This window comes from Lipotes vexillifer, unplaced genomic scaffold (assembly GCF_000442215.2).
Source record: "Lipotes vexillifer unplaced genomic scaffold, Lipotes_vexillifer_v1.1 scaffold40, whole genome shotgun sequence".
Taxonomy (NCBI): domain Eukaryota; kingdom Metazoa; phylum Chordata; class Mammalia; order Artiodactyla; family Lipotidae; genus Lipotes; species Lipotes vexillifer.
In genome coordinates this window covers 1502210-1530103 of record NW_006771578.1, presented here as the reverse complement: position 1 = coordinate 1530103, position 27894 = coordinate 1502210, and the positions used below count along the sequence as shown (strand labels likewise).

The 27894-nt window shown below is 40.5% G+C and overlaps 1 protein-coding gene across 1 annotated transcript in view; it reads right to left on the bottom strand.

Moving 5' to 3' along the window:
• Positions 1-27894, bottom strand: part of SLC9A9 (solute carrier family 9 member A9) — a 547504-nt gene that overhangs the window by 504263 nt on the left and 15347 nt on the right. The window contains exon 2 of the mRNA XM_007446943.1: positions 26453-26655. Coding sequence (XP_007447005.1) covers positions 26453-26655 — 203 coding nt within the window. The remainder of the gene's footprint in view (positions 1-26452; positions 26656-27894) is intronic.

The following is a 27894-nucleotide window of genomic DNA, read 5'->3' as shown; positions in this document are numbered from 1 at the left end:
CAATGAAACCTCTCTAGGCAAAGAAAACCTTTTCCTTTTACTTTGATTAGTTATTCATTCCTCATATTTTCAATGTTTTTATTCTATTTTATTTTTTTCTGGTTGAGGGGATTGGTAGTGTTCCAACATTTTAGCTCTGACAAGGATTTATCTAAGGTTTTCCCAAATAAAACATTTTTAGAAATTTAGTCTTACTTTTCCCACTGTATCCCACTCTGAAGTTCAAAGTATTTTCTGGACTCTGGAAAAACACATTTGAAAGTGAAACTGGATTTTTCTAGTATTTGTTTATTGGCTTTTACTTAAATGTTAAAATAAACTTGGCAAAAAATTCCTTGGTGTGAAATGCAATGAAATGAGATGGAGAAATTCTTGAATCCAATATCTGCTATTTGCTGGGTAGTCTGAAAATGTTAACTCATTTAATCTTTTTTTTTTTTTTTTTGCAGTACGCGGGCCTCTCACTGTTGTGGCCTCTCCCGTTGCGGAGCACAGGCTCCGGACGCGCAGGCTCAGCGGCCATGGCTCACGGGCCCAGCCGCTCCACGGCACATGGGATCTTCCCAGACCGGGGCACGAACCCGTGTCCCCTGCATCGGCAGGCAGACTCTCAACCACTGCACCACCAGGGAAGCCCTCATTTAATCTTTAAAACCTTCCTGAGGCTCATTCTTTTCTTCCACACTTTCTCTCTCTCTCTCTCTCTCCTCTCTCTCTCTCTCTCTCTCTCTCTCTCTCTCTCTCTCTCTCTCTCTCTTGCTCTCTCTCTCTCTCTCTCTCTGTCTGTCTCTCTCTCTCTCACACACACACACTGCCATTCATTATTTCACCACTAAGGCTTCTTACTATTACAGCACTTGTCAAAATCTTTGAGATGTATGGGTTTCACAACTATACTTTCTAATTTCCTCCCCTTTTTGCCTGAATTCTTACTCATCTCTGAAACTGGATCTCAAAAGCTACTCCTCTCTGAAACATGCTTTGATTTCCCAAGTCAAAACTGACCATTCTTTCTTCTATGCTCTTTCAGCACTTTGTACCCTCCCTTGAAGCATATGTTTCATAACATATTTTGCACGATTATTGGTTTCCGTTTGACTGTTTTCCCAGCTAAATTGGGAAGCCATCAAGGATCACGATGATGTCTTAGTCAATTCTGTGTTGCTTTCATCCCTCCCAGTGCTAGCCCATTGCTCAACATATATTTGCTAAATTGGAAAAAAAATTAATAGCCTTTGAGAGACAAATCTATTAAAATGGAATGAATTATATATATCCCTAACAACCCTACACATTACAGGTAAGAATTACTTAAGTAAAAATTAAGAAAAGCCTTTCTTAACTCCCATTTTTCACTTTGGGCCTAATTGAGCATTGCCAGAGTCCCCCTTCGCTTTTCTGCATACTGGCCCCTCAACTCTACTCTTCTAATATTTGGAAAGGGGAAGGGGGGGGAAGTAGGAGCCACCTAACTCAGCTGGTCACCCTCTCATAAACCTAGTTATTCCCTCATTGATGCTACAACTTCTTGTACCAGTGAGCATTCAGATAGATCAGCTTGGCCCATCCCCAACTCTCTGTGCCAGTTTCTTCATCTTGAAAATGAATACAATAATCTGGTACCTAATTTTAAGGTGGTTATAAAAATTAAATGAATTAATACTTACAAAGCCCTTGCAGCGTTGCCTAGCATCTAGTAAGCACCTTGAAGTGTTTATTACTAAAGAGAATGAAATATCTGAATTAATATTTTGAAGTTATACTATTTGAAGGAGTTGCCCTGTTGTTAGGAACTCTTGAGTGTACAACTGTGCAACATTTGGGCAAAGATATTACTTTTCCTTCAAAGTTTACTCTTTTTTCTAAGATTATCTGAAACACCATCATTGATCTATTTTTGAGGCCTCTTTGAGAGTGTATCAATTGCATATTTGAAAGTTTTTAGCAAAGAGATGTATTTCTGAGTTCTGGAGGAGAGAAGCAATGCAGCCGTGATCATCTGGAAGAGAGAATTACAGTGGCACAACCTCTTGGACAGAAAATCCCTCGCCTCGGCAGTTTTTCTGCAAAAATCAGGTTAATCACTCAACCAGAACATTTCAATAATCAGAATGCCCCATTCCCTGCATACAAGTTAACTAATGTGTTATTGAATTATATTTTCTGGAGCAGCCAGATGAAACTGGCAGGCTGAGAATGGCATGCAGTGTATGAGGATTTATTTGTATATACAAAACAGATTTGTGTTCCTTTCAGACTTGCTATAAGCTTAGGAACTGCTAAATCAGAGTTCTGGGAGTAACTCCAAACCCAGACAATTTCTCAGAAATGGCTGGATCTGCCGCTGCACCAACCTCCAGATGGCGATTCCACATGTCATTTTCCTCAGACTTTGTGTTCAAATCATGGCCTTGGAGGTGAGACTGTTTTTAAGGCCCAAACAATGAAAATTTTTCATTATAGTATGAGGGGGAAAAAACATAAGACAGGTGTGAAAGGGAAGAGCAGAAAGTTAAAAATTGTTCAGCTAAATACACTAGTCTTAAGATACAAATTTTATAGACCAGCACTGTCCAGTAGGACTTTCTGTGATGTGAAAATGTTCTATACTGTCCTGCCCAATACAATAGCCATGGTTCACATGATCTACTGAGCAATTGAATTGCAAGCTACTGGAACTGGGGACTGAAATTTTTTTTTTCCCCCTGTGGCTATTAACTGTTGAACAGTACATTTATAGACAGTTACTAGAATTTAAAAATTCAGACCATTCAATTCCTAGATGGTTTATCATCCCATATAAGGAATGGCTAATTTGGAGCAACCGACCTGAGACTCAGGTGGTAGAATTATGGATGCTTCATGAAAACTGTGAGATTTTTAAATACTGAGATTCAATTCTTAAAATACTAGATAATATGAGACAGAAAAATACCAATATGTTCAACTACTACAAGGATGCAGTAGTTTTACCTATTAACTCAAATATGCACCAGTATTTGGCTAGGAATGGCCTGGACATGTTGATAGAGATAATCAACTTGAAAACTTCCAAAAGCAGAAAGCAAAGGTACCAAGTTTAATTCTCATCAGAAGGTTATAGATACAAAAATTCTGTTTGGGGCTTCCCTGGTGGCGCAGTGGTTGAGAATCTGCCTGCCAATGCAGGGGACACGGGTTTGGGCCCTGGTCTGGGAGGGTCCCACATGCTGCGGAGCAACTAGGCACGTGAGCCACAACTACTGAGCCTGCGCGTCTGGAGCCTGTCCTCCGCAACAAGAGAGGCCACGATAGTGAGAGGCCTGCGCACGGCGATGAAGAGTGGCCCCCGCTTGCCACGACTAGAGAAAGCCCTTGCACAGAAACGAAGACCCAACACACCCAAAAATAAATTTAAAAAAAAAATTCTGTTTGGTCCTGAGTATTAAGGCATCCAGCAACTCAATATGAACTATCTAAGAGGAAATATCAGTGTTCTAGCAACTACTAAATAAATAAGCACTAAAAGAACCACTTTAATAGGGGACTGTGATTTATGTGGCATATTACTCCCAAAGAGGCCTTTTAAAAACATAGCTTCATCAACTCTGACAGCATTCCTGAGTGGTAACTGGCAAATCCAATTATCCCCTTTTTCCAGAGACGGGAGAAGAAATGAATGGCATGGCCAGTGTCAATGAATGTGTCAGGGATATTGCTGGGAATTGGGTGTATCTGCATGGACAAGCTAAATGTGTGCTTTCAAAGGGAGAACCAGGCTAACATAACTACTTAAAGCAAGACTTAGAAGTGTTTAAGAGAAGTTAGGACTCAGAAGTAGGCTTTCATTATGTTGGCAATTCCCAATTCCTTTGGAAAAGTAAAAGTGGTTAACACAGTAATGCGTTCACTTATCTTCAACGCTTTGTCCATTAGAAATCTAACAAGCCTCTTCTCCGTTGCAAAGTTCTTGAATATATATGATAGATGGACTGAATCCATGAAGGTTATAGTCAAAAGAAAGACGCTGTGTAGTTTCAGTATGAGGCACAGGGTTACGTTGTAGTTCATGGTTCTCTAGGACAGAGACACCACTCTGGGCCTGCTAACCCTGCAGGGAGGCTTGATATTGAAGCAGTGTATGAGCTGGGTTTTGAAGGATGGGTAGAAGCCTCTCCATGGGGCACCAACATACAGAACCATGCTCCTTTGTCTGCCCTGGAAGCAGTGGGCCAGGGTTTGCCAAGCCACAAGGGAAACTGGCAGCTTCCTAGAGTTTCAGTTATACTCGATGGCGAGCAGTTGGAAATATTTTAAATACTTTTAAAATGCAGATATATTTAAAAGTGAAAATCAAAACCCGTATGCATTTTTAATGTAAATATGAGAATTCAAAGAAAACTTGGCTTGCTCGGGGGAGACAGCTTTGGGATGTACATAGAGACAACTCAAGGGTGTGTGTTTCCTTTCCTCTGTCCTAAGTTTTGGTATGAAAAGCAACAGAGCGGGAGAATGGAGAACAAATTCAGAATATCTGATGAAAATATACCGCCTACTAATTAGATAAGCTTACTCCACTTAATCTCTCTGAGGCTCAGTTTCATCATTTGGAATATGGGCATGCAAATGCCTACTTCCTAGACTTGCTTTTGAGGATTAGATGTAATAAGAGGTGTAAAGTGTTCTACTTGGTACCTGACACTGATTGTTTCTCAAGAAAGGCTCACTATACCTGAATTGAAATGGAAGAAACTGTTGAAGCAATGGGTTAAGGATTGGAGGCACAAGGCGCACTTGGGGAACAGAAGTAGAAAATGTAGACCTCCTGAGTGATGTGGGAGGAGGTTAAGGCCTAGCTATGCATACTGCCCAGACTACTAACCTCTCTAACCCAGCGGAAATGAACTGAAACTATATTCATTCAAACACGGAAGAAAGTAGAGATATTTTGCACAGCAGGATTAAACAACAAAATGGCTATTGGGAGTATAAATTTGTACAACCTATTAGTAGAGTGATTCAGCAAAAGCTATCAAAATGTCAAATATCCATAACATTTGCTTTGTTTTGTTTTTGAAATTTATTTATTTTTGGCTGCACTGGGTCTTCATTGCTGCGTGCAGGCTTTTCTCTAGTTGCAGGGAGTGGGGGCTACTCTTCGTTGGCGTGCGCGGTCTTCTCATTGTGGTGGCTTCTCTTGTTGCGGAGCACGGGCTCTAGGAGTGCGGGCTTCAATAGCTGTGGCTCGCAGGCTCTGTAGTTGTGGCACATGGGCTTAGTTGCTCTGCGACATGTGGGATCTTCCTGGACCAGGGCTCGAACCTTTGTCCCCTATATTGGCAGGTGGATTCTTAACCACTGCACCACCAGGAAAGCCCAGATATCCATACCATTTGATTCAGCAACACCTCATCTGAGAATTTATCCTGCAGATATGCTTGCACACGTGTAGAATGACATGAGGGCAAGAGTATTCATTGCAGATGAATAAATGGGAAAAAAGAAAGCATTGAGGATGATTGAAAAATGGACTGGTTAAATAAATCACAATATTCAGCTGACCCTTGACCAAGGTAGGGGTTAGCGGTGCTGACCCTCCATGCAGTCGAAAACTGGGTATAACTCACAGTTGGCCCTCTGTATATGAGGTTCTTCCCTTTCTGCAGTTCCTGCTTATCCACAGTTCTGCATCCGCAGATTCAACCAACTATAGATCGTCTAGTACTGCAGTACTTGTTATTGAAAAACATCTGCATATAAGTGGACCCATGCAGTTCAAACTTGTGTTGTTCAAGGATCACCTATAATCTGTAAAATTGAATACTATGCAACTGTTAGAAAGGCTGAGGAAACTGTCTACGAACTGATATGGTTGCTTTCTAAAATTTGCTGTCAAGCTAAAAAAGCAAGGTGTAGAACAGTCTGTCTGGCATGTGTAACAAAACACTGCTATGGCCTCACCACACCCCATTTTCTTTTTGTCCTGGACAGACACTTAGACCACATTTCCTTATAGTCACATGGGGCCATATGACAAAGGTCTGGCCAATTGAATATGGATAGAAGTAATGTAAATAATTTCCAACCCTGGTCTCTAAAAATCCCCTAAATCTTCCATGTTCTCTGTCTTTCTGGCTTTGTTAGCTCCTGTAGAACATCTGGCAGAGGTCCCAAATACTAGCGACTGGCAGAACCACTAGATTAAAGGAAGCTGGGAATGATTAATGGCCCCTGGAGAAGACTACAGTGGTCCCCTCATGGCCCAAAGGCCACACTGGATTGGAACACAAGCAAGAAATAAACCTTTATTGTGTTAAGTCATAGAGATTTGGGGGTAGTTTGTTAAAGCATTTGGCCTATTACATGATTTCTGTGGAAAAGGAGGACGTGTAGAATATGTACCTGCATATTATAAATATGTGTGTGTATATATATGCATATATATACTATTGTCTATTGCGTATTATATATATGTTATACATATATCCATACATACACACACACACACACACACACACACAATCAGTTGCTTCTGGGGAGGCCAGGGAGGAGAATTTGGTGGCAGGAAGTACGGGGGTTGGCAGAAGGATTTTCTGTATGTACTTAGTGAGGGGTGACTTGCTTTGCCCTGGCTTCATATCTATGGACACAGAGAAGACTGCTGCTTAGAGCAGGGCATCCCAGCATTTTTGCCATCATGACACACACACAGAAAATGAGTATATTGGGTCAGTGGGGTAAACTGTGGGGAAATTAGCGTCCTGATGAGACCACTCAGGGATGAAAAGATGAGACTAGAACTCTGACCATCCTCAGCCTGAGTATGAAGGGATGGATATCTCATGGCACACCTGTAACCCATCAGCACACCAGCTGGGGAGCGCTGTACAGGATTTAACACTCCTGGCCCTGGTCCCACCTTTCACTCACTCTCCCTAGGAAACAGAGAGTGACTAGTCTAATTGGTAAGCTGGAGTAAAGGAACTGAGTGTGTGCATCTCAGCTCCCTCTCTCTCCGTGTTGGAACCGGCCTGCTTGCTCAAAGTGGATGCCCCTGGCTCCTCCCAGACCTAGGGAAGGCTCATGCTGTCCATCTGGGTCCGTGGCTGGGTGGGTCAGTCTTTCTAATTCTGGGGTGAAAGACGAGCAAGCCAGCTTACAGACTGAGACTCATTATTTTACCTAGCTTTTGCTCTCTTTCTCATTCCTGTATCTATGTCTCAACTAGCTATAAAATCAGATGGGCAACTATACTGCAACAACAAAAAGTCTTTTTAAATAAATACTATCAAGTTAAAAATCAGATGGGCAAAAGAAATGATATTGAATAATGTCTTCAAGATTCCAACCTACCGTTTTTGTACCTTTCGAACGTTGAGCCACATGAATGTATTACTTACTCAAAATATAAATTAAAGTCATTAAAAAAAAAAGGTGTCTCAGGTAGATTAGTTTGCAGGGGCCTCAAGTGTAGCCTGGATGAAGGGAAACCATTGTCAAGTCACAGAACCAAAATGAGCACAAGGTAATGACAATGTGAATGAAGGTGACTGTGACAGAATGGAAAGAAAGGACCAAACCCAGGAGACATCCATTCATTCAACTATATTTAGAATAAGTAAGATCAGGACAAAGAATGGTAAGGATATAAGTTTAGGCAGGTAAGGAAGCCATACAAGCAGCAAAAAGATAATGAATTACTGTTTTATAAAAATGGGGAGATGGGCTTCCCTGGTGGCGCAGTGGTTGAGAGTCCGCCTGCCGATGCAGGGGACACGGATTCGTGCCCCGGTCCGGGAAGATCCCACATGTCGTGGAGCGGCTGGGCCCGTGAGCCATGGCCGCTGAGCCTGCGCGTCCGGAGCCTGTGCTCTGCAATGGGAGAGGCCACAGCAGTGAGAGGCCCGCGTACTGCAAAAAAAAAAAAAAAAAAAAAAAAATAGGGAGAAATCCTGCTCTTGACCTTCAAATCTGTGGAACGGCCAGGTTAGGAGATAGTTATTCACAGTGAAAAGCATTCTTCCATTTTTCTAGATGGTTTCCTACAGAGCTCTTATATGCAGCAGGGACTCATCAGAGAAATAGGCTTTACCTCCTGTAGGCTGTTGTTTAAGAAATACAGAGTGCCACAGAGGCTGTCAGAAGGAGAAGCTGCCTTAGACGTCACCCAACTTAGGGGTCTGCAAACTGATTTCTGCCAATCCCTGGGCTCTACGGAGGGAGTGGTGGTGATGGGAAGTGGAGACAACTGCGCTGCGTCCACCCTGGCTCCGCTCTCCAGGTTCTGCCTGAGCACTTTTGATTTCACCTGTTTCACACATTGTGAAGGATTTTCAGATTTTCTTTGACTGAAGTGTTCCTCTGCGAAAAACTGTTTGAAACTCTGACCTAATGTTGTCCCCCAGAAAGTTCAGGGGACATGTGGAAAATCACAGAATCACTCAGAGGCACCACTGAACTTTGAAATCCTAAACCAGAGCTGTTTCTCTTTTTATTATATTTATATTCTTAATTTTGCTTCAAACAAGTTTTAAATGATGTGTCAGAGTTGAAGACCCTTCCCCAGAAGTGACCAATACCCTGAAGTTAGAAAGTGTTTTCCTTCCATGACTGTATTCTTGTACTTCATATACATGTATCCATAGAAATAATTAGTATTATTTGTGTATTTTAAAATTTTACAGAAATTTAGCCATAACTAGCCTTTCGTGTCCTGCTTTTTACATTCAGAAGTGTTCTTACAATTTATCTACGTTAATACATGTGGATCTTGTCTATTCGCTTAAACTGCTTATAGCCTTCTATTGGATGAATATATCACGATTGTTTTTTCCCTTCTCTGGTAAGAGAATTAGGGCAATTAGGTATTTTCCTATTTTCACTATGACTAAAAATAATGCAATAGATATTCTGTACTTAAGCCTTTGCATACATGTGTAAATGTCTCTAAAAGAGGAAAATACACAGCAGTAGAACTGCTGGATCATAAGGTATACGAATCTTCAACCGTAGTAGGTTGAAGTAACTTTAAAGTGGTTACACCATTTACACTCCACGGGAAAGTATAGGAGTATTTCTCCACCTTCTAGCCAACACTTAGTATTGACAGATTTCTAATTTTTACCAGTAAGATATATATGAGCTGCTACCACATTACTGTTTTCTTTGCATTTCCCATTACTAATGAAATAAGCATATTTTCCTTGTTTATTGGTCTTCTGTGACATCACTTTAGTGAATTTTTGGATCATACCTTTTACCTGGTATGACTTTTTCTTGTTTAGTAGTTCCTCACACAACCTGATTACTATTCTGTTTTGGTTATTTAACACTTCAAATACATTCTTCTATTCTCTCACTTCCTTAAACTTTTTAACATTGTTTTTTAACTTTGTCAGTGGTGTCTTTTCATGCAAAAGTTTTTCATTTTAATGTAGTAAAATTTATTCCATTTTTACTTTGATTCAGCTTTTGGTAACTTCTTTTAAAAAATCTCTTATCTTGATGTCATAAATATATTTTCTCCTAAAGTTTTATAATTGGCTGTTTACCCTAAACTTTTAAAAGCCTGAGGAAAGGTAAGGGTATAATAATAAATAAATAAAGCAAGTTGCAAAGTTGGACAGACCATCTGATTTAAATCACATAGAAAAATATGTAAAATATATGTAAATATATTTTATTTATAATAATAATTATAAATTATCATTGAGAAATTGTGAGACTTCTCACAAAACTATGATGACTTTTCAAGTAATTAAAATTCTAGAAGTTAGAAATACACTGTTGTGAACATTATACATGCAAAAATGACAGATACAAGCACTGGTATTTCATTGGAGGTAGGTAATGTTTATAAACCCAGGCAAACTTAAGTGGAGAATTGAGAACAAAACATTCATATAATTCTAAATATTTAGCTTGCCAACACGGAGGTGTGGAAAGAACACTGAACTCAAAGTCAGAAGACTTGGTCCTAAGACCATTTGGGCTACAGATTAATCTTGACCAAGTCACATAAGCTTTCAGAGCCTCAGTTTCTGAAACATAGGGGCGATATCTGATCACCTCATGGAATAATGGTGAGACTGAAATGGAAATAACAACTACCATGGAAAAGGGAATGCACAGTCATTATAATTCAGGCAGGGCTGAAGCTCAGGGTCTGTCTTCCTCACTTATAGACTACTGTAGTTACCATTTGTCAATTAATTACAATAATAAGTAATCATTTAAAAAAACCCTGACATTTCCATAAGGCTGTTAACAGTTTTAAAAGTGCCTTCATACACAGACTCTCATTTTTTCTTTACAACAACCTTTTGAGGTAAGTACTGTGAACACCCCATGTTTACAGAGGTGGAACCAAGGCTCAGAGAGATACGTGGCTTTCACAAAGTCACACCTTGTAAGTAGTAAGACTTGGACTCAAACCTTAGCTTCTAATTGTGAGTCCATTGCTTTGTTGATAACAACGAAGATAACAAAACTAACAGTTAATATACCTTGAACACTTACTATGAACCGGGCACTATTCTAAGTGCTTTACATGTATTTTCTCATTTGCAACTCACAATGACCCTACAAAGTATTGATAGTTAGGAATATCCCATTTTACAAATGGGGAAATTGAAGCATAGGAAAACTAATCATCTCATCCAGCATCACACAGCTGGTCAGCAGCATTTGGACCAAGTAATATGACGCCAGGGACCACCTTCTTAACTAAAGTAGTCCATCTGCCATCCACCTATGGGTTCAGGTTATCCACTCCACTATTGGATGTGTCCTCATGAGCTTCAAATACATAAAGACCACCTACATTTTCCAGATCATTGCCACAGCACCTAGACACCGATGGGCAGAGAGTCTCCTATGTTTCTGCATAAGATTCTTGACATATGAACTTACCTCTGTTACCTTTGTGACCTTTTACTAAGGTAACCATACCTTCTGGTTTGACCAGAACAGTCCCAGGTAATACCTGTTGTCCTGGCCTAATTATTTATCATGCCTCACTTAGCTCTCAAGAGTTCCAGTTTGAAAATCAAGTGATATGGTTTCCTACTCCCGACCCTAGACACCCAGACTCCTGACCTTTTAACTCCCTACATATAGCTTGGACTGGCTGCTGGTGCCCTTTGCTGTATGGGTTGCCTACCCCCGCTTGCCTCCACTAGCTGTGGTATTAACACGACAGGGGGACTCCCTGGCTACAGATCAGCAGGGGAAGAGAAAATAATAGGTGTGTGTGAGAAGGGCCTGGTCCCCCATCTCGCCAAGAGTATTCATTCTTCAGTACCCAGGGGAGGGCTGCAAAAGGAAAGACATCCAACAGAACTGAAAACCTGTGCCTCAAGAATGATTTCCCCCCTAATCTGGAATTGATCTTAATCTTGGCCAATTTTTATATTATAAGCCAAAGAAACTGTGCTTTCCAACCCTCGGAATATACAGGAGCATCACAGTCCCACAGAGTTTCTTTTTTGCCTTACAATTTTTCTGAGTTTGCATTATATTTTTGGTCCTTAGTTTTGAAGTGTGCTTGCAGCTTCCCCATCACAAGACCTCACCAGGGAGCAACTGGCCTGGGGAAGCTGGACAGAGAAGGGCTGAGTCAGCAAGGACCGCAGTCACAGCAGGCATGCTTGAGGGGATTTGGGGGAAGTGGGGTGGGGCGGAGGTGCTGAAATCAGCAGAAAATGATACCATACATCTTGATTTAAAATTAAAATGATGTATTTTTCAAACGGTGCATTCAACTTAAAAATGATGCATTAAAAAACACCACCAAACTTCCTTCAACATGCCTACTTCAAACTTTGTCCCAAGGAGGAAATCCATGCTTGCCAAGGGCCGATGTTAAGGAAGCAGAGTCATATTTACAGCACACCTAACACTAAGTAACTTTTTCTCCTTTATTTTGTAAAGCTAAAGTGGGTATCACTGATCCCTGTTTTATAGATAAGAAAAATATGAGAAGTTAACTTCTCCAAGTCTCAATGCTGAAAGTGGCAGAGGTAGGATTCAGCCCTAGGTGTCACTGCAAAACTGCAATGGACTGAATATTTGCATCTCTTCAAAATTCATATGTTGAAATCCAACCCCTAAGGTGTTGGTATTAGGAGGTGGTGCCTTTGGGAGGTGATTAGGTTGTGAGGGTAGAGCCCTCATACATGGGATTAATGTCTTCATGAAAGAAAACTGAGGGCTTCCCTGGTGGCGCAGTGGTTGAGAGTCCACCCGCCAATGCAGGGGACGCGGGTTCGTGCCCCGGTCCGGAAGATCCCACATGCCGCGGAGCGGCTGGGCCCGTGAGCCATGGCCGCTGAGCCTGCGCGTCCGGAGCCTGTGCTCCGCAACGGGAGAGGCCACAACAGTGACAGGCCCGCGGACCAAAAAAAAAAAAAAAAAAAAAAAAAGAAAACTGAGAGAGCTCTCTCATTCTTTCTATCACATAAGGACACACAGCAGGAAGATAGCCATCTATGAATCAGAAGGCTAGCTCTCACCGGACACCAAATATGCTGGTGACCTGATCTTGGGCTTTCCACCTTCTAAAACTGTGAGAAATAAATGTTTGTTGCTTAAGTCATCCAGGCTATGGTATTTTTGTTATAGCTGCCCAAAAGGACAGAGACATAAACCTTACGCATTTCTCGATATCACCTTAGAGGTAGTCAGTTCAAGCTTAAGATATGAAGCTCTAATAGTGAAATTTTAAGACCATCACCATGTGAGAAAGAACTTTTTTGTGAGATGAAACATGTGGTGTGTGGATATTTTCAGTTCTCCTAAAAATGCAATGGTATAGGCATATATTCAGTGGTGTGCTAGTAAATCATCTCTCTGGAGTAAAAAAAGCCTACAAGCCCTGATTTGCAGTAGTTGACAATTTCTGTAGTCACGGCCCATTTTAAGTTGCCAATGTTTGATCAACTGGCTTGCAAGATTCCTGGGTATTTAATAGATAATCAGCTCTCAGAGCACAGACTCTCAGTACTCCACTGCATTATTTTACTTCAACTATGTTTTAACTCATCATTTGGGTACTCTTCTTGCACACATAACCTATATAAAGCTTCTCAGACTACTGAAGGTATAGGAGACCAGAATATATTATATCCCCCCAAAATATGCCTTTTTGGCCTTAGAATTATTTTGACCTGATTATTTTGAGAAACAGCAGACACAGGAGAAGCTCTGAAAACAGACTACAAGTTACCCTTTTGTAAGGGAAACTTACATTAGGAAAACCTCCGTTTGTAAGGGTGTTTCCTTCTAGGAAGAGAAGGATCACTCTAAATCATATGAAACTTATCGATAAAAAAAGGCACAGACTTAAATCTGCATAATAACCTTACCCTCTTTACCATACATGTCCTGGTCACCTTCCTAAAACTTGCCTCCCCTACACACTTTTTGTTATTTTAGCTAAAGATGGTACTGAGGCCTGAATTCTAAGCCGTCTCTTTGGGTTGCTCATTCCCTAGATTTCTCCCAGGTATACATGAAGTAAATATGTTAATAAACTTCTGTTTGTCTTTGACTTGTTAATCTGTCTTCTCTTACAAGGGCCCTAGTCAAAAACCTAGACATGCAGAGAGAAAGATTTTTCTCCCCTACAAGGGTCAATGTGTTAGACACTGGGATTTTCCTTCAGTGAAGGCTTTGTCACCTCTGCTGCTTAGAATGCTGTCAGCCCCTTCAGAGATTGCCAAGACTGAAAAGAGCCAGCTCACGCAGAGTCACGCCCTTCCCAGAGTAGCCCACATCCAAAGACAAAATGATTTTGTATTTTAGAGTCCAGGCCATCTCAGTCCAACTGTGGATGACTCTGAAGAGCCATTCTAACTCCAGAGCTTCCCAGGGAGTTAGACAAAATTGTTGGGCCTGCATCACAGCTTAACTTCTCCCTTGGCCCTCTCAGGCTTTCTTCCTCTTCCATTCATAAGGTGTTGATCTCAAGGGCACTTAACCATCCCACTAAACTCCACCTCTGAGTCCTCTAGGAACCCAATAGTCAGAAAGAATGGTGAAGAGGGGACTTCCCTGGTGGTCCAGTGGTTAGGACTCTGTGCTTCCACTGCAGGGGGCACGGGTTCTACCCCTGGTTGGGGAACTAATATCCTGCACGCCATGTGGCATGGCCAAGAAAAAACAAACAAAAAAGTAACAGTGAAGAGAACCTGAATTTGTAGACATTCTCGATTCAAACACCTCCACCTGAGGCAGAACTCTGTAAATCAGACCATGTCTAGTTAGCCTTAAAATTAAAAATGGATCTGAGAGGAGCAGCTGGGAGACCCCTAACACAAGACAGGCTCACATGGCATCAGGAGACAAGCCAGTTAAAGGCACAGCTTCCTTAAGGTTCTCACCTCTCTTGATGGTCCCCACCCTTCCTGTGCCACTGATGCATATCCTACCTTCAGGCTGTATAAGCTACTAATGAGGAGCTTCTTAATGACCTTTGGGAAGAACCAGGAAATGCAGTTGGATGGAACCTTATATAACTACTCACTGGAGCCCAGCAATGAAAAATGTGCACTCTCACCACAGTTTAATGTTTTAGAAGGAATAAAGCAAAGAGGAAAGAAATTGAAAGATCTATTTTAAGTTTTATCTACTGAGACTACAAGCCTTATGAGAAATCTCTCTTTCTCCCTCCCTCCTTCTCTCTCCCTCTGTTTGTCTCTCCTGTACCCAGCCTCCTTTTCTCCCTCTCCCTCTATCCTTACTTAATTATCTGGAGATGAGACTGCCAGCAATTCAACCCTCTGAGTAGCAAAAAGCCATCACAAAGCCCTGGTACCTCACTCTGAGGAGAAATCTGTGATAGATACTTGGGTATAAAATGGCTGACAACTAAGACAGGACACAGTAGCAGTGAAAAGTTGCAACGGAAAAGCAGAGAAGAATACTTCATTATATCACCCACTCACTTGCCAGGGTCCACAGAGTATCAACCATGTGCCAGGCACCAGCACGCATGTGCTGTCAGCTGGGAATAACAATGTGACCACAGACAGACCTGGTCCCTCCTCCTTTCCTGGGGCCTACAGTCTGGTGAGGAGACAGACATTAATCCAACATCATAGATATAAATCTTACTTTACAACTCAGCTAAGATACAGTAGGAGAACACCCGCTGGAGCTTTGAGACGACAGAACTAGGTACTGAAGTATGGCAGTGTGGGATCACTTAGGGTGGGATTGAATGTTCTCACAAAGCTAACAGCCCGTAAGAGCATCCCTATCTCAGGCCAAGAGCCCATGTACATACCGGTGCTGCTGAGACTCAGAATATAGTAAGATTTCAGAGAAGAGCAGAATTTTTCAGGAAACATCAAAAACAGTTCAAATAAAAATAAAATTTTAATAAAATATGAACTATTCTATTGGTCCTTAAGTTGAGGTGTACATATGTTAGGAAGTAAACAAGGTGATCCACCTGAGTGTGCAAAAAACTTTTTATATTTTATTTTTATCTCATCCTTTAAAAAATTCTAGTTTGATACTGCTTTATAATATACACAGTACATTGGTACAGTAGTACTTTCATCTCATTTATAAATAAATAGGCATATATTAGGTACACATAATAGTGTTTTACTGATGCACATATCAAAGTATGGAAATCAGTGTTTTAAAGTACTTAGCAGTTAGCTGGTGCTTAATAATAAAATTAACATTTACTGAGGACTTATTAATGCTATAACATATTATGGTTATATGAATTATTTAATTTAGTCCTCATAACCTTTTGAGGTTGGTACTACTATTGCCTCGTTTGACGAAACAAAGGCACCAAGGGTTAGGTCACATGCTAAAGATCAGGTTAAAGATAGACCAGCGGGCTTCCCTGGTGGCGCAGTGGTTGGGAGTCCGCCTGCCGATGCAGGGGACGCGTGTTCGTGTCCCGGTCCGGGAAGATCCCCCTATGCCGCGGCGCGGCTGGGTCCGTGAACCATGGCCGCTGAGCCTGCGCGTCCGGACCCTGTGCTCCACGGCGGGAGAGGCTGCAGAAGTGAGAGGCCCGCGTACCGCAAAAAAAAAAAAAAAAAAAAAAAAAAAAAAGGTATCCCAGGGATTTAAACCCAGGTATTCTGATTGCAGCGTGGGGCTCTAACCATATTATGCTGCCTCATACACGCCAGTTCCCAGCACGTGTGTGTTGATGTGTAAAAGAATAATATTTTGGTGTTTTTTGGAAAGATCACCTAGGAGGAATATTTTGTTCTGAGATAACACACAATAAATACAAGACATTAATAATTACAGAAAATAGTATCGAATAACAAGGTATAAGTCATTCTTTTAAGATTGGCCTCTCATGGAATATATTTCACCATGATCTTGAACTGAGTAGGATAGGGAAGTGGAGAGAATAGCTTCAGAGCCCTCAGCCACCCTCCTCCCCCCAAAATAGCTTTGAAAACCTGTCCTTTGATAGCTAAGTGGGTGGCTACTCAGCACCCCAAAATGCTAGTCCACGGTGTGGTCGGCTGTGCTGGCTCCCATATTTTCCTAAAAGTGTGTCTGTGCTACCACTTTAAGTCCCTTCTGGAACCAGGCAAATGGATGACCAAATGGACGTGCTAAGACGGTCCAAGACCAGGCAATAGTCAGGAGGCAGAGGTGACTGGGAGATGGGTGGGCATCTCAGTTGTTTCTCCCCATGGTGGTCTGGGATATTTTCTCGGGCTTGAAGCCAGGAATCTGAGAAGCTATCCCTTTACTCCATAGCTGCTTTCCTCTTATCAAATTTTGTCATGTTAGAAAGAGCACCATGCCAGTGTTCATCCTACTCGTACACTTTCACATGACTTCTTTCCTTTCCCAGTGAAGAGTGAGTATGAGAGATGTCAGTACAATCTGTGCTCTAATCACGTGACACTCCAAGAGACCACTGCCACCAACAGTTTTTACATTATTTTGAGTAGCTAGGCTTTTTGTTAAGAAATAAAATCAGACAGCTGGTTGGAATGCAATCCCTGCCACAAGTAAATGTTCCAGTGGTCAGTTTCCTTAGAACATGAGTCCTGAGTGATGATCTGTGAAGTAGAAGAAAGGAAGTCCTAAGAGTTTTTGAGTGCTGCCTCCATAGTCCTGTGTTAGCAAGCTGAGCTGCCTTCCAGGTGGCAAGGGCTTAATCCAAACTCTGTCACATAGATCTGTCTAGGGTAATTCTTAACCCTGCATTGGGGGTGCTCCAAGTTACAATCAAACTGTAGTAGAAAAACTCCTTCGTGTCTGGACCGTGCTTTCTGAAGGCCAGACTGCAAAAGTTGCCAGGATGCTAGGCAGAGCCTGCCAGCCTTTGGGGCACGATGTTCTGTTATTTCTACAGTTTCTGCATTTTCACTGCCAATTCCAAGTGGACGTCTCTCTTCTCCTCTACCCTTCTCAACCACAACAAATAGAATGTTTCCAGAAATTTTTGTATAGACAAAAATGGTCTTGGATGTTGATGAAAAATATAGCAAAGCACTGGCATGGGGGAAAAATGACCTCCAGAAAGCAAAGGCATCTAGTCTTATTTAGTTTTGCCCTCTGTTTTGAAATTCTCTGCTTACAGATCTCTGCGTGGCTCACTCCAACTTCATTCAGATCTTGGCTCCAGCTCCACCTCCTCAATGAGAACTTCCCTGCAGGACATACCTAAATACACTTCTCTCACCATCCCGTTGTTTTGTTAACATTTCTTTATAGCACGTGTCTCCACCTGGCATTAGATTATGAATGCTTCTGTTGAACTGTACTTTATCTATCTCTCCCCTAGAACCTAAGCTCCATGAGATTGAGGACTTTGTTTTGTTCACTACCGTATTTGCATCATCTAAAACAAACTGGCATATGATTAGTGTCCAATCAATAAATATTTGTTGAATGACTAAATGACTAAAGGAAATCTATGTTGTTCAATGACTAAATTAAAACCAAATGGAACTAACATCAGGGAAATGCAAATCAAAATCACAAGGACACAGGAGATATCATCTCACACCTGTTAGAATGGCTATTATCAGAAAGACAAAAGATAACAAGTGTTGACCACGATGTAGAGAAAAAGGAACACTTTTCACACTGTTCGTGGGAATGAAAATTGGTGCAGCCAGCATGGAAAACAATATGGAGGTTTCTCAAAAAATTTAAAAATAGAACTACCATATGATCCAGCAATCCCACTTCTGAGAATATATCCAAAGGAAATGAAATTAGGATCTTCGAGAGGTAGCCACAAACCCATGTTCACTGTCTCATTATTTACAATAGCCAAGACATGGAAATGACCTAAGTGTCCACTGATGGATAATTGGATTAAGAAAATGTGGTGTATATATAGAGATATATGCAACTGAATTATTCGACCGTACAAAAGCAGGAAACCCTGCCATTTGCAACAACATGGATGGACCTTGAGAACATTATGCTAAGTGACATAAGATAGGGAAAGGCAACTACTGTATGATCTCACTAACTTGGAATCTAAAAAAAAGAAAAACAACGAACTCATGGAAACAGAGAGCAGATTGGTTGTTGCGAGACCTGAGAGATGAGGAGTGTGAAAAATGGTTGAAAGTGGTCCAAAGACACAAAGTTCCAGTTATAAGGTAAATAAATCCTGGGAATATAATGTACAGCATGGTGACTCTAGTTAATAACATTGTATTGTATATTCGAAAGTTGTTACGAAGTTAAAAGTTCTCATCACAAAAAAATTTGTAACTACATGAGGTGATGAATGTTAACTAAACTTATTGTGATGATCATTTTGCATTTGATATATATATAGATATCTATATATCTATATAAAATCATTATGTTGTACACCTTAAGCTAATATAATTTTATATGTTAATTTTATGTCAATAAAATTGGAAAAAAATTTTAATGGAATATTTAGAGTCAAGACATTTCTGAAATCATTTCTCAGGCCAACGTTCTACAAAGAAAGTTGAACAAAGGTGGAAGAAAACAGATAAAACAAATTTAAAATGTCAGCTTTCTTTATTAACAACAGATCTCTTAACTAAGATTTACAATGAAAGTAGCTAAGTCTATCCAAACAGCCTCATCCCATGCTCTGCCAAGCTTGAGATCCCCCAGGACAATCTCATGTGTAAGAGTCAAGATTTGTCATGATAAAGAAACATAAATCATGAATCCCTGTTCTCTACAGAATGGAGAAATACTTGATAGTGTCCTACAAATGTTTCTCCGAACCCAAAGTGCTGATTTATCGTGATGCTTGCTTCTCTCATCGTGCCTAGGACAGTTTTAGAGATTTCTTTCCTGTCTTTTCTTTATCTTCTCCAAAAGTGTCCCAGCACTAACTGCACATATTTATCTCATGGCCTAATGACTCCTTCTGATCAAGCTGTTCCTGTTACCAGAAGAGCTTGCCTCTGAGCCAGAACAATCAAGCAAAAAGAAAGACTGGAAAGAACAGAAATAATTTACAAATAAATATGTGAGAATTAAGACTCTGAACCACAAACAGTCAAAATCACCATCAGAAAAAGTTGGACAGTGAGGAAAATATTAAGACACTGATGTTTTGATACTGCAAATACAAAATTATTTTTTAAAGTCATATAATTAGCTGTGGCTCTAAGGACTTCCTTAAAATATCTCAAAAATATACAGTATTATCAACACAATTGATAATAGCTTCAGTCTGACCTATTTGCCTGGTAATTCTCTTTACTGCAACAATAGGACAGATTACTCAGCAGTGTAACTTACTCCAAAATAACTTTCCTTACCAAATGATAGTGTCTCTTGTCACACAGGAAGTGAAGACTTGGCAAACATTTCACTGGGTACTTTCCTTTGACTTTTCACATTACAGTCAACTGACTTATAAATTATAGGAAGTATAAATTTAACTGTGCTGACAACTTTTTGAAAACCTACTGGGTCTGCAAGACTTTTCCAGCCAGATGGTCTGCTGACCTTTCCAACTCAATGTGGAAAAACATAATGTGTTAAGTCAATGATCAATAAATTAATGATGAGACAAATTAATTCATTCATCAGTTTTAAACTATACTTATGATTTTCCACTACAAACCGGCTCCTTCCCTTAACTTTTAAGGTCTCCATTTCTGTCCTGCCACTCTCTGTGAACCCACAAGAGAGGGTAGCAGAATTAGCTCTTCTCTCTTCCTTCTTGTGCCCAATTGGCCCAAACTCTGCAGCACCTTCCTTCCTTGCTTCTCTTCCATCTGCCTCTTGGTTACCATTCAAGCTTAGCCTCATCTGTCTCTCTGCTTTCACTCTCCACTTTGTACACAGGAGCCTAACTATTTCTTTCCTTTTGCCAACATTGCACTCTTCCACTGACTACCAATACAGTAGGCATCACTCAGCCTGGCATTTAAGGGATTCCGTAACCAAGATCTGCCTTTATTCCCACACTATGTTTCACTGGTCTTCCGTACTTCAAATTATTGGAAATGTTTTTCTTTCTTGGAATACTCTCTACCCCTTTTTCTACCTCCACATCATGCTTTTATCTCTGCTTGGAATGACTCTCCCACCTTCACACACTACATATATCACCACCAGAGTTAATCAGCTATCCTTCTTGGAAATCTTTCCTGTCACCCTAACAAGAAATAATACTGCCCCCTCTGAATGTCTGTGGTATCTGACCCACTCCGTTGATAGCTGTCTTGTGGTGTATTTGTTCATTTATTCATATGCTGTGTTTTCCCCAATTTACTAATAAACTCTTTGAGATCATTCTTTATTTCAGAATTGAAACGGATGAGACTCACTCTTCACTTGTGTTGAAAGAACGAATGAATGAATGAGTGATGGAGAAAGTTCTTTTATCTCCTGCTCTTCAAGAGCAAGATTTAAACTTCCTATTGATATGAAATGCTTAGTAGACATTTTAGTATGCCTAAATACTCTGTAACAAATTAATGTCTGTAAAGCCACTGTGTAATAGAATATAGGCCCCGCTCAGTTAAAACTACTTAAGGATACATTAGATCCACAGAACAGTTTGAAAAACAGTGTTGGAAACATTAACTGGATAGATAGAAAGCAACACAATCTAGTTTTATTCTCTCAGAAGGTTGTTTTGAGATCATCAGCTGCTCATAACATATAGAAAAATACTGTTTTCACACATCTTTAAGCGAAAATATTTTTTCCTTATCTGTATTGAGCATGACCAAAAGAAGCTTGGCATATGGTATTTCCTGAAATTTTTATATGTTTATAATGTGGCATAAAAGCACAGTACACTGCTGCATATATACATGCCAACAGCTCTCATATTTTCAAGTTTCATACCTTCTTACTGGAAGAAACTCAGGGAGCCATCAAGCCCAGAGCTGTTTCCAAACACATCAAGGCCTAACCATCTCAGAAATACACATGCTCTTACAAGTATTCCAAGAGATGATTATATAGCACAGGAATTTATTTCAGCCTCTTCAAATCCTGAAGTCAGAAATTTCATCCAAGCCCTTAAACTACGTTCTTCTGAGAGTAAAACTCATTTCCTCATCCTGTAACTTTTGGAAACAAAGGCCAAATACTCCCTTAAATCTGTACCACAAAGAAAAAGGTCCCAGTGGAGCCACACCAATGGCTTCTGTAACACCATGGTGCTAGACCTCTTTCTGTAATTCTGACCATCCTCTTCTCTTTCCAGCACTGGTCCTCACCTCCTTCCACCCATCTCAGTGTAAGATAGCCCAGGCCTCAGTCCTCCTCTGTCCACAGGGCCACTCAAGAGCCTGTCCAATGGTGTGGGATATGATAAATCACTCAGGACTCAGAGTAAAGTGCTATGGGTCTCCGTTCTGCCTCTGACCAGTAGTGGGGCCCTGGACCCACCATGTAATTTCTCGGGATATGAATTTCTATCTATATGTACACAACTAAGATTAGATAATATCTTAGTCTCTTCAACCATTAAGTGTCCAGGACACTATTCTACCAACTCCAAGATGATAACTTCCAAATAGTCTAGCTGTATATACTCCACCAAGCTCTCAGATTCTTCCATTTACTCATTCATTCATTCACAAACTATTTATTTAGCAGCAATATGCATCGGGCACCGTGGTAGTCTTTGGGGATACACTGGTCAATAAAAAAGGCATGATCCCTGCCTTTGTGAAGTTTACAGTCTAGTGGACATCAAAGAATGTAAGAATGATAATCAATAAGCAAGAAAATACATATAAAATTTCATATGGTGCTAAGTACTTTGAAACAAAAGAGAGGGCAGGAGAGAAAGAGAGAGAGGGGATAGAGTGTGAGAAAATCACAGCGCAAGCCCTCTCTGAAGGGATGGCATTTCAAGATTCTGGGGATAAGAAGGAGGCTGACATCCAAAGAGAAGGAGTAAGACCATTTTAGGCAAAAAGAATAACATGTGTAGAGGTCCAGAAGCAAGAAAACTACTTTGTGTATAAAAGGGGCTGATAGATCTGCAGCAGTGGAGGTGAGGAGAAGCAGCAGCAAAGTGGCATTTCTCTCCTCACTATATTCACCTGAACACAACACAGGACCAAAATCAGTGGTTCCCAAACTTGTCTGCACATTAGAATCACCTGGTGAAAGGGGGAAAAGCAGGGGCGGGGTGGGGGGGCGTTGAACTGAGAGACTGGGATTGACATATGTATACTAATACGTATAAAATAGATAAGTAATAAGAACCTGCTGTATAAAAAAAAAAAAAAATCACCTGGTGATCTTCTAAAAGTTCCAAAGCTCAGGTGGCACCCCAAACCAGTAAAATGACAAACTCCAGGGGTGGAAGACAAGCATCAGGATTTTTTGCAGCTTCAAATGATTCCAAAATTCAGACAAGTTTGAAAATCACTGACTTGAATCAATTTTAGGGCTTAAGTTCTTCTTTTACTCATCTATAAAATAATGGAGTTCAACTTAATGAAGTCAGGGCTCTTTTTTTTTTTTTTTTTTTTTTGCGGTACGCGGGCCTCTCACTGCTGTGGCCTCTCCCGTTGCAGAGCACAGGCTCCAGACGCGCAGGCTCAGCGGCCACGGCTCACGGGGCCCAGCCGCTCCGCGGCATGTGGGATCCTCCCAGACCGGGGCACGAACCCGTGTCCCCTGCAGCGGCAGGCGGACTCCCAACCACTGCACCACCAGGGAAGCCCAGGGCTCTTTCTTGCTCTAAATTAGATGATCTCTCTCCGGATGCAGATCCACAGTCATTTTCACCCATCCTCTTCCACAAATCTTCCTTCCCTCCCTTACCTCTATCCTAGGACTCCCACATTCTCCCAGCCAGACCTGAAGCCTTAGAATCTTAGATTCTTCTCTTCACAGTGTTCCTATACATCAAGTAGGTTCTGTTGATCCAAAGCGTTGATGAAGCCCTTCTTCCCTTTTTGCCTAGATAACCACTTCCTGCAGCCTCACCCTCCAGTCCTGCCCACATCTTTCTGAACTCAATCCTGCTGCCTATTCAAGCCATATCCACATTTCAAAGCCCGTCTCAAGTACCACCTCCTCCAGGAAGACTCCCTAACAAGCTCAAGTATCTATGACAACTAATCCGTAAAGCTTCATAATCCTCATTGCCTATATGATACAATTTAGAACTGAATTATATACTAACGTATATTATACATTGGTCTTATCTCCCCAAGGGATGTTAAATAAATGGAAAAGAACCCACATATTTTATTAATCCCTGGCATATGTTAAGCATTCAAATATTAGCAGCAGCAACTGGTCTTAGAGGTAGTGCAGTGGTGATGGTGTTGGCAGTGGTATTAGAAGTGGCAGTGGAAGCACGAGTAGAGGCAGTGACAGCAACATAAAGGGCCTTATGACAGTCAGGTACTTTATATACATCATCTCATTTAAACATTAAGGCAATCCTACAAAATAGTTCTAATCTCCCCACTTTACAAATAAGAAAGTTGGAGATTAGGAAGTTCAAGGAATTGACTAAGGATAGATGGTAGATCTATCTGGTCCTGAATTTTTTTTCCCATTATTCCATGTTACCTCCCTATAAGCCTTCCAATAAATAGGCTCTTTTTTGGAATTCTTTTGCATCTGACATAAATTAATTGCTCGATTGATATGAATACTTGCAGGCAGTGGACAATTCCCAGTAACAAATACAGACTATGGGCATTTCATTTTTGCAGACTAACTAGGGTCCCCCAACATTGGCACTTAAGCAACAAATGTGTGTTAACGTATACTCTGGCCATTTATTAAAAAGATCCTTTCCACTTAAAGTTGTCTAATATGGTAAGTGTACCAGTGGATACCCCTTTCTCCACCAGCAAGGAGCTGGGGGATTTACCCTGGGTACTGAGCTGCCTATTGCCAACCTGGGATGCCACGAGGAACAAAGCTAACTGTGAGTCAATAAGTCACACAATTTAGAAGTTAGTCTATAAAATACTCGAGCATTCAAGGTCATTGAAACATTTCATGTGCAGAACTCATAATCCACCCAATGAAAAGATCAAGAAGGCCCCAGAAACTCAGACATTTTCTCCATCTCTTGCCTTAATTTTTCAAAAGCAAACGCTGGAGTTTGGCTGCTGATAAAAAAAAATCAATAGGTGAACAACACAGTAACAAAATTTCTGATCAGGTGTTCGTAGGCTATCCTGTTAGAGAGCAAGTTGCTATAAAGAAAACCAGAGATAATTATCAGCATCTTTGGGGCAGGGGGTGGTGGTCAACCTGTTTGGAGAAATAGTGCTGCTTAGAAATGCAGATAAAATAGTTAAGAGAATGAGGAGGGAAATAATTTATGTTCCGATACTAAGCAAAGTAAAACTGAAGACAGTGTTTAAATTATGCTGCTAACAAGGTCACTTTAAAAAATTATTTCAAGAGAGATAGTTTTCTACTATTCATGTAAATAGAAAGAATCTCATGGAAGAGACCATCCAAAACAGCAGATCTAGAAGTTGCTCCTATTTACTTCAGAAATACATTATTTCATTTGCTTTTTTGTGCTTCACTTCACTTTACTAAGTCTGATTTAGGCTAGTATTATAATCAGTTTGACTTCCCTGAGCCCTCACCAAGTGCTAGGAGGAAGTTAATCTAGAATGTGCTAGTGGAAGATAATGTGAAAAAAAAACCCACTAGAAATTACTCATCTTGAATGAAGAAAAATCCAGATCATGTATCTCCCTTCCTGTCTCAAATCTCTTGAAATGGAAAAAAAATGTGTATTTTAAAAGAAAACTAAATTTATATGGGATAAAATTGATAAAGTGCACTTCCATAATAGCAAGGAAGTTCTCGGCTCTGACACAAAACGATCTAGAATAAATCTCATAAGATCCTGATTCTTAGCGTGTACTTGTGTTGCTAAACACAAATTCACTTATTCCAAAGACTGATCCACACACAAGACACCACAGAAGGTAACCTCACCTGTTTTCTGACCCAGAGTCCTGAGAGCAGAAGAAAGTTTCCCTCCTAATAACTAAAGCAATTCACGCATTTGCAATAATAAAAACATTTTTAAAAGATGAGTAACTTCACAATTCTTTTTTCAATCTAAGATTCCCTAACTAAACTGATGGAGTCAAGACCTCTTGAGATTGACTGTGTGTCAGTGTATTTATAAACAGCCAAGTGGCCAATGTTTTGTGTTGGCAGCTAAAAGGCAGCCACTCTAGATCAAGGCTTGCAGGTGAAAATTTTTTTATTCTCCCCCATTTTCCTTTTGACTTAAGGGATATTTAAACTGCATAGCCAGCTGGTAATATACACAACAACACCTAAACACACATGTGGCACTTCCCTGGTAGTGCAACACACATGTGGCACTTCCCTGGTAGTGCAGCGGTTAAGAATCCGCCTGCCAGTGCAGGGGACACAGGTTCCATCCTTGGTCTGGGAAGATCCCACATGCTGTGGAGCAACTAAGCCCGTGCACCACAACTACTGAGCCCGTGTGCCACAACTACTGAAGCCTGCGTGCCTAGAGCCCGTGCTCTGCAACAAAAGAAGCCACTGCAAGGAGAAGCCCACGCACCACAACAAAGAGTAGCCCCCACTCACCGCAACTAGAGGAAGCCCATGTGCAGCAACCAACGCAACCAAAAATTAAAAAAAAAAAAAAAAAAAAACCAATGCAACCAAAAATTTTTTTAAAAATGTGAAAACTTGAATCAAGTAACATGAAAGGCAGAGTCAGCTTAATTTCTATTATCTTTTTACCTAATGTAACTGTGGCTTGCAAAACAGTTATAATAAAAAGCATTATTTTTCCAACTTCTAGGAAAAAAATACAGACAACTGAGCTTACAATCAGAGTATATCAAGGCATTAACCACTTAGCTAAATCACCCCGTTAGTGTGGTGCTGAAAAAGGGCATATGTATGTGTTACATGGTGGCTTATGGTTACTTACGGTGGCTCATATATGATGCAATTATTTATACAGGAAAACAAAAATATGTGACCAGAGAGGGAGGATCCTTACCTTTTCAAGTATAGCATTGCCTTGATGAGGATTGATGTTGTGCCGGTTTATTTCTCTCTTGTATTTATATTCATAAACTTGGTCAGTGATATTAATCAGCAGAGTTGAAGGGCTGAAGACCAGTTTTCCACAATCATACACAGTTCCACTTTCAATATCAGTTGGTGCTGTAGCATATCGTAAAATTAATCCCATTACAAGGCCTAAAATAAAGAATAAATAATTGCACTGAAGAAATGTAATCTAAAATGTTCATTACTAGATGCTTTCAAATATATGATTTGTAACTTGTATAGGTGGCAGGAGAAAGGGTCGTTGCCTGGTTTAGAAAATTGTTCACTCTTTCAAAGATACCAGCTCAACAGACTGTATTGTTAAAATATTTGCGATGGACACTGCTAATACTTCTCCATTTTTCCTTCCTAATGGACCCACAGATTTTGGAGAGAAGAGCTACCCACCTCTTCTATTCATCCAAGTGTTCAAGAAAACCTTGGCTCCATGAGAGATACTGTAATCTAATCAGTCAGGAGATGGAATTCCCCTGGAGAAAGTTTCTGGTCCACAGATCAGCACATATCTGAGAAAGCCCCATCAGACTAAAAGGTTGCACTTATATACTGTGGTTAGGGGACAAGTGTTCTTATTCTCTCCCTCAGGATATGATCAAGGCAGTATGTTTCTCTACTTTTTGCTGGCAGATATCTTGTGACCTTGAGGGGATATAGTCCAAGGACACAGTCAATATACTGAGGATGGTTGGACTGAGGATGGTTGGACCCAGGTCCTGGATGCCTTCACTGAGGCCTGGATCAACCTATCCTGGAGCTACCCTAATTCTAGACTTCCTGTTATGTGACATAATACATTTTCTAATTTTTCAAACAACGTAAAATCAAGTTTCTGCTTACCTGCAGTCAAACACATTCTAATGATACAATATTCCCTTAGCAAAGAGTTGAACTCAAGTGACAATCTTTGACTTTTGAGTTTACAGACTCTGTTAGGATGCTCATGGTAATCTGATAAATGTGAACTCTCTTAATATTGTGGATTTATTAACAAAATCACAAAGAAACTTTAGAGGTCCACACATTCCTCAATTTAAAATTAGGATTGATGTATTTGTTTTAGGATAAATCCACAATTCACTCTTTAAAACATCAAAGTTTGGAGGTTTTACCAGTCTTTTGTAAATCTAGCCATCTAATGGCCTTTCATTTATTCAATAAAACATTTGTTGGGTGCATATTTTGTTTCAGACATTTATAGACTTAAAATAAAAATACAGTCCCAGTCCTACAGGAGCTGAAGTTTGTAAAATGAAGATCCATAAGCAAACAATTATAATACAATGTGACGTGTGCTATAACAGCTGGTAAGTACCCTGTGTTATCCGAGTATAGAGAGGAGACACTCCAAAGCTCTGTGAATGATGCAAA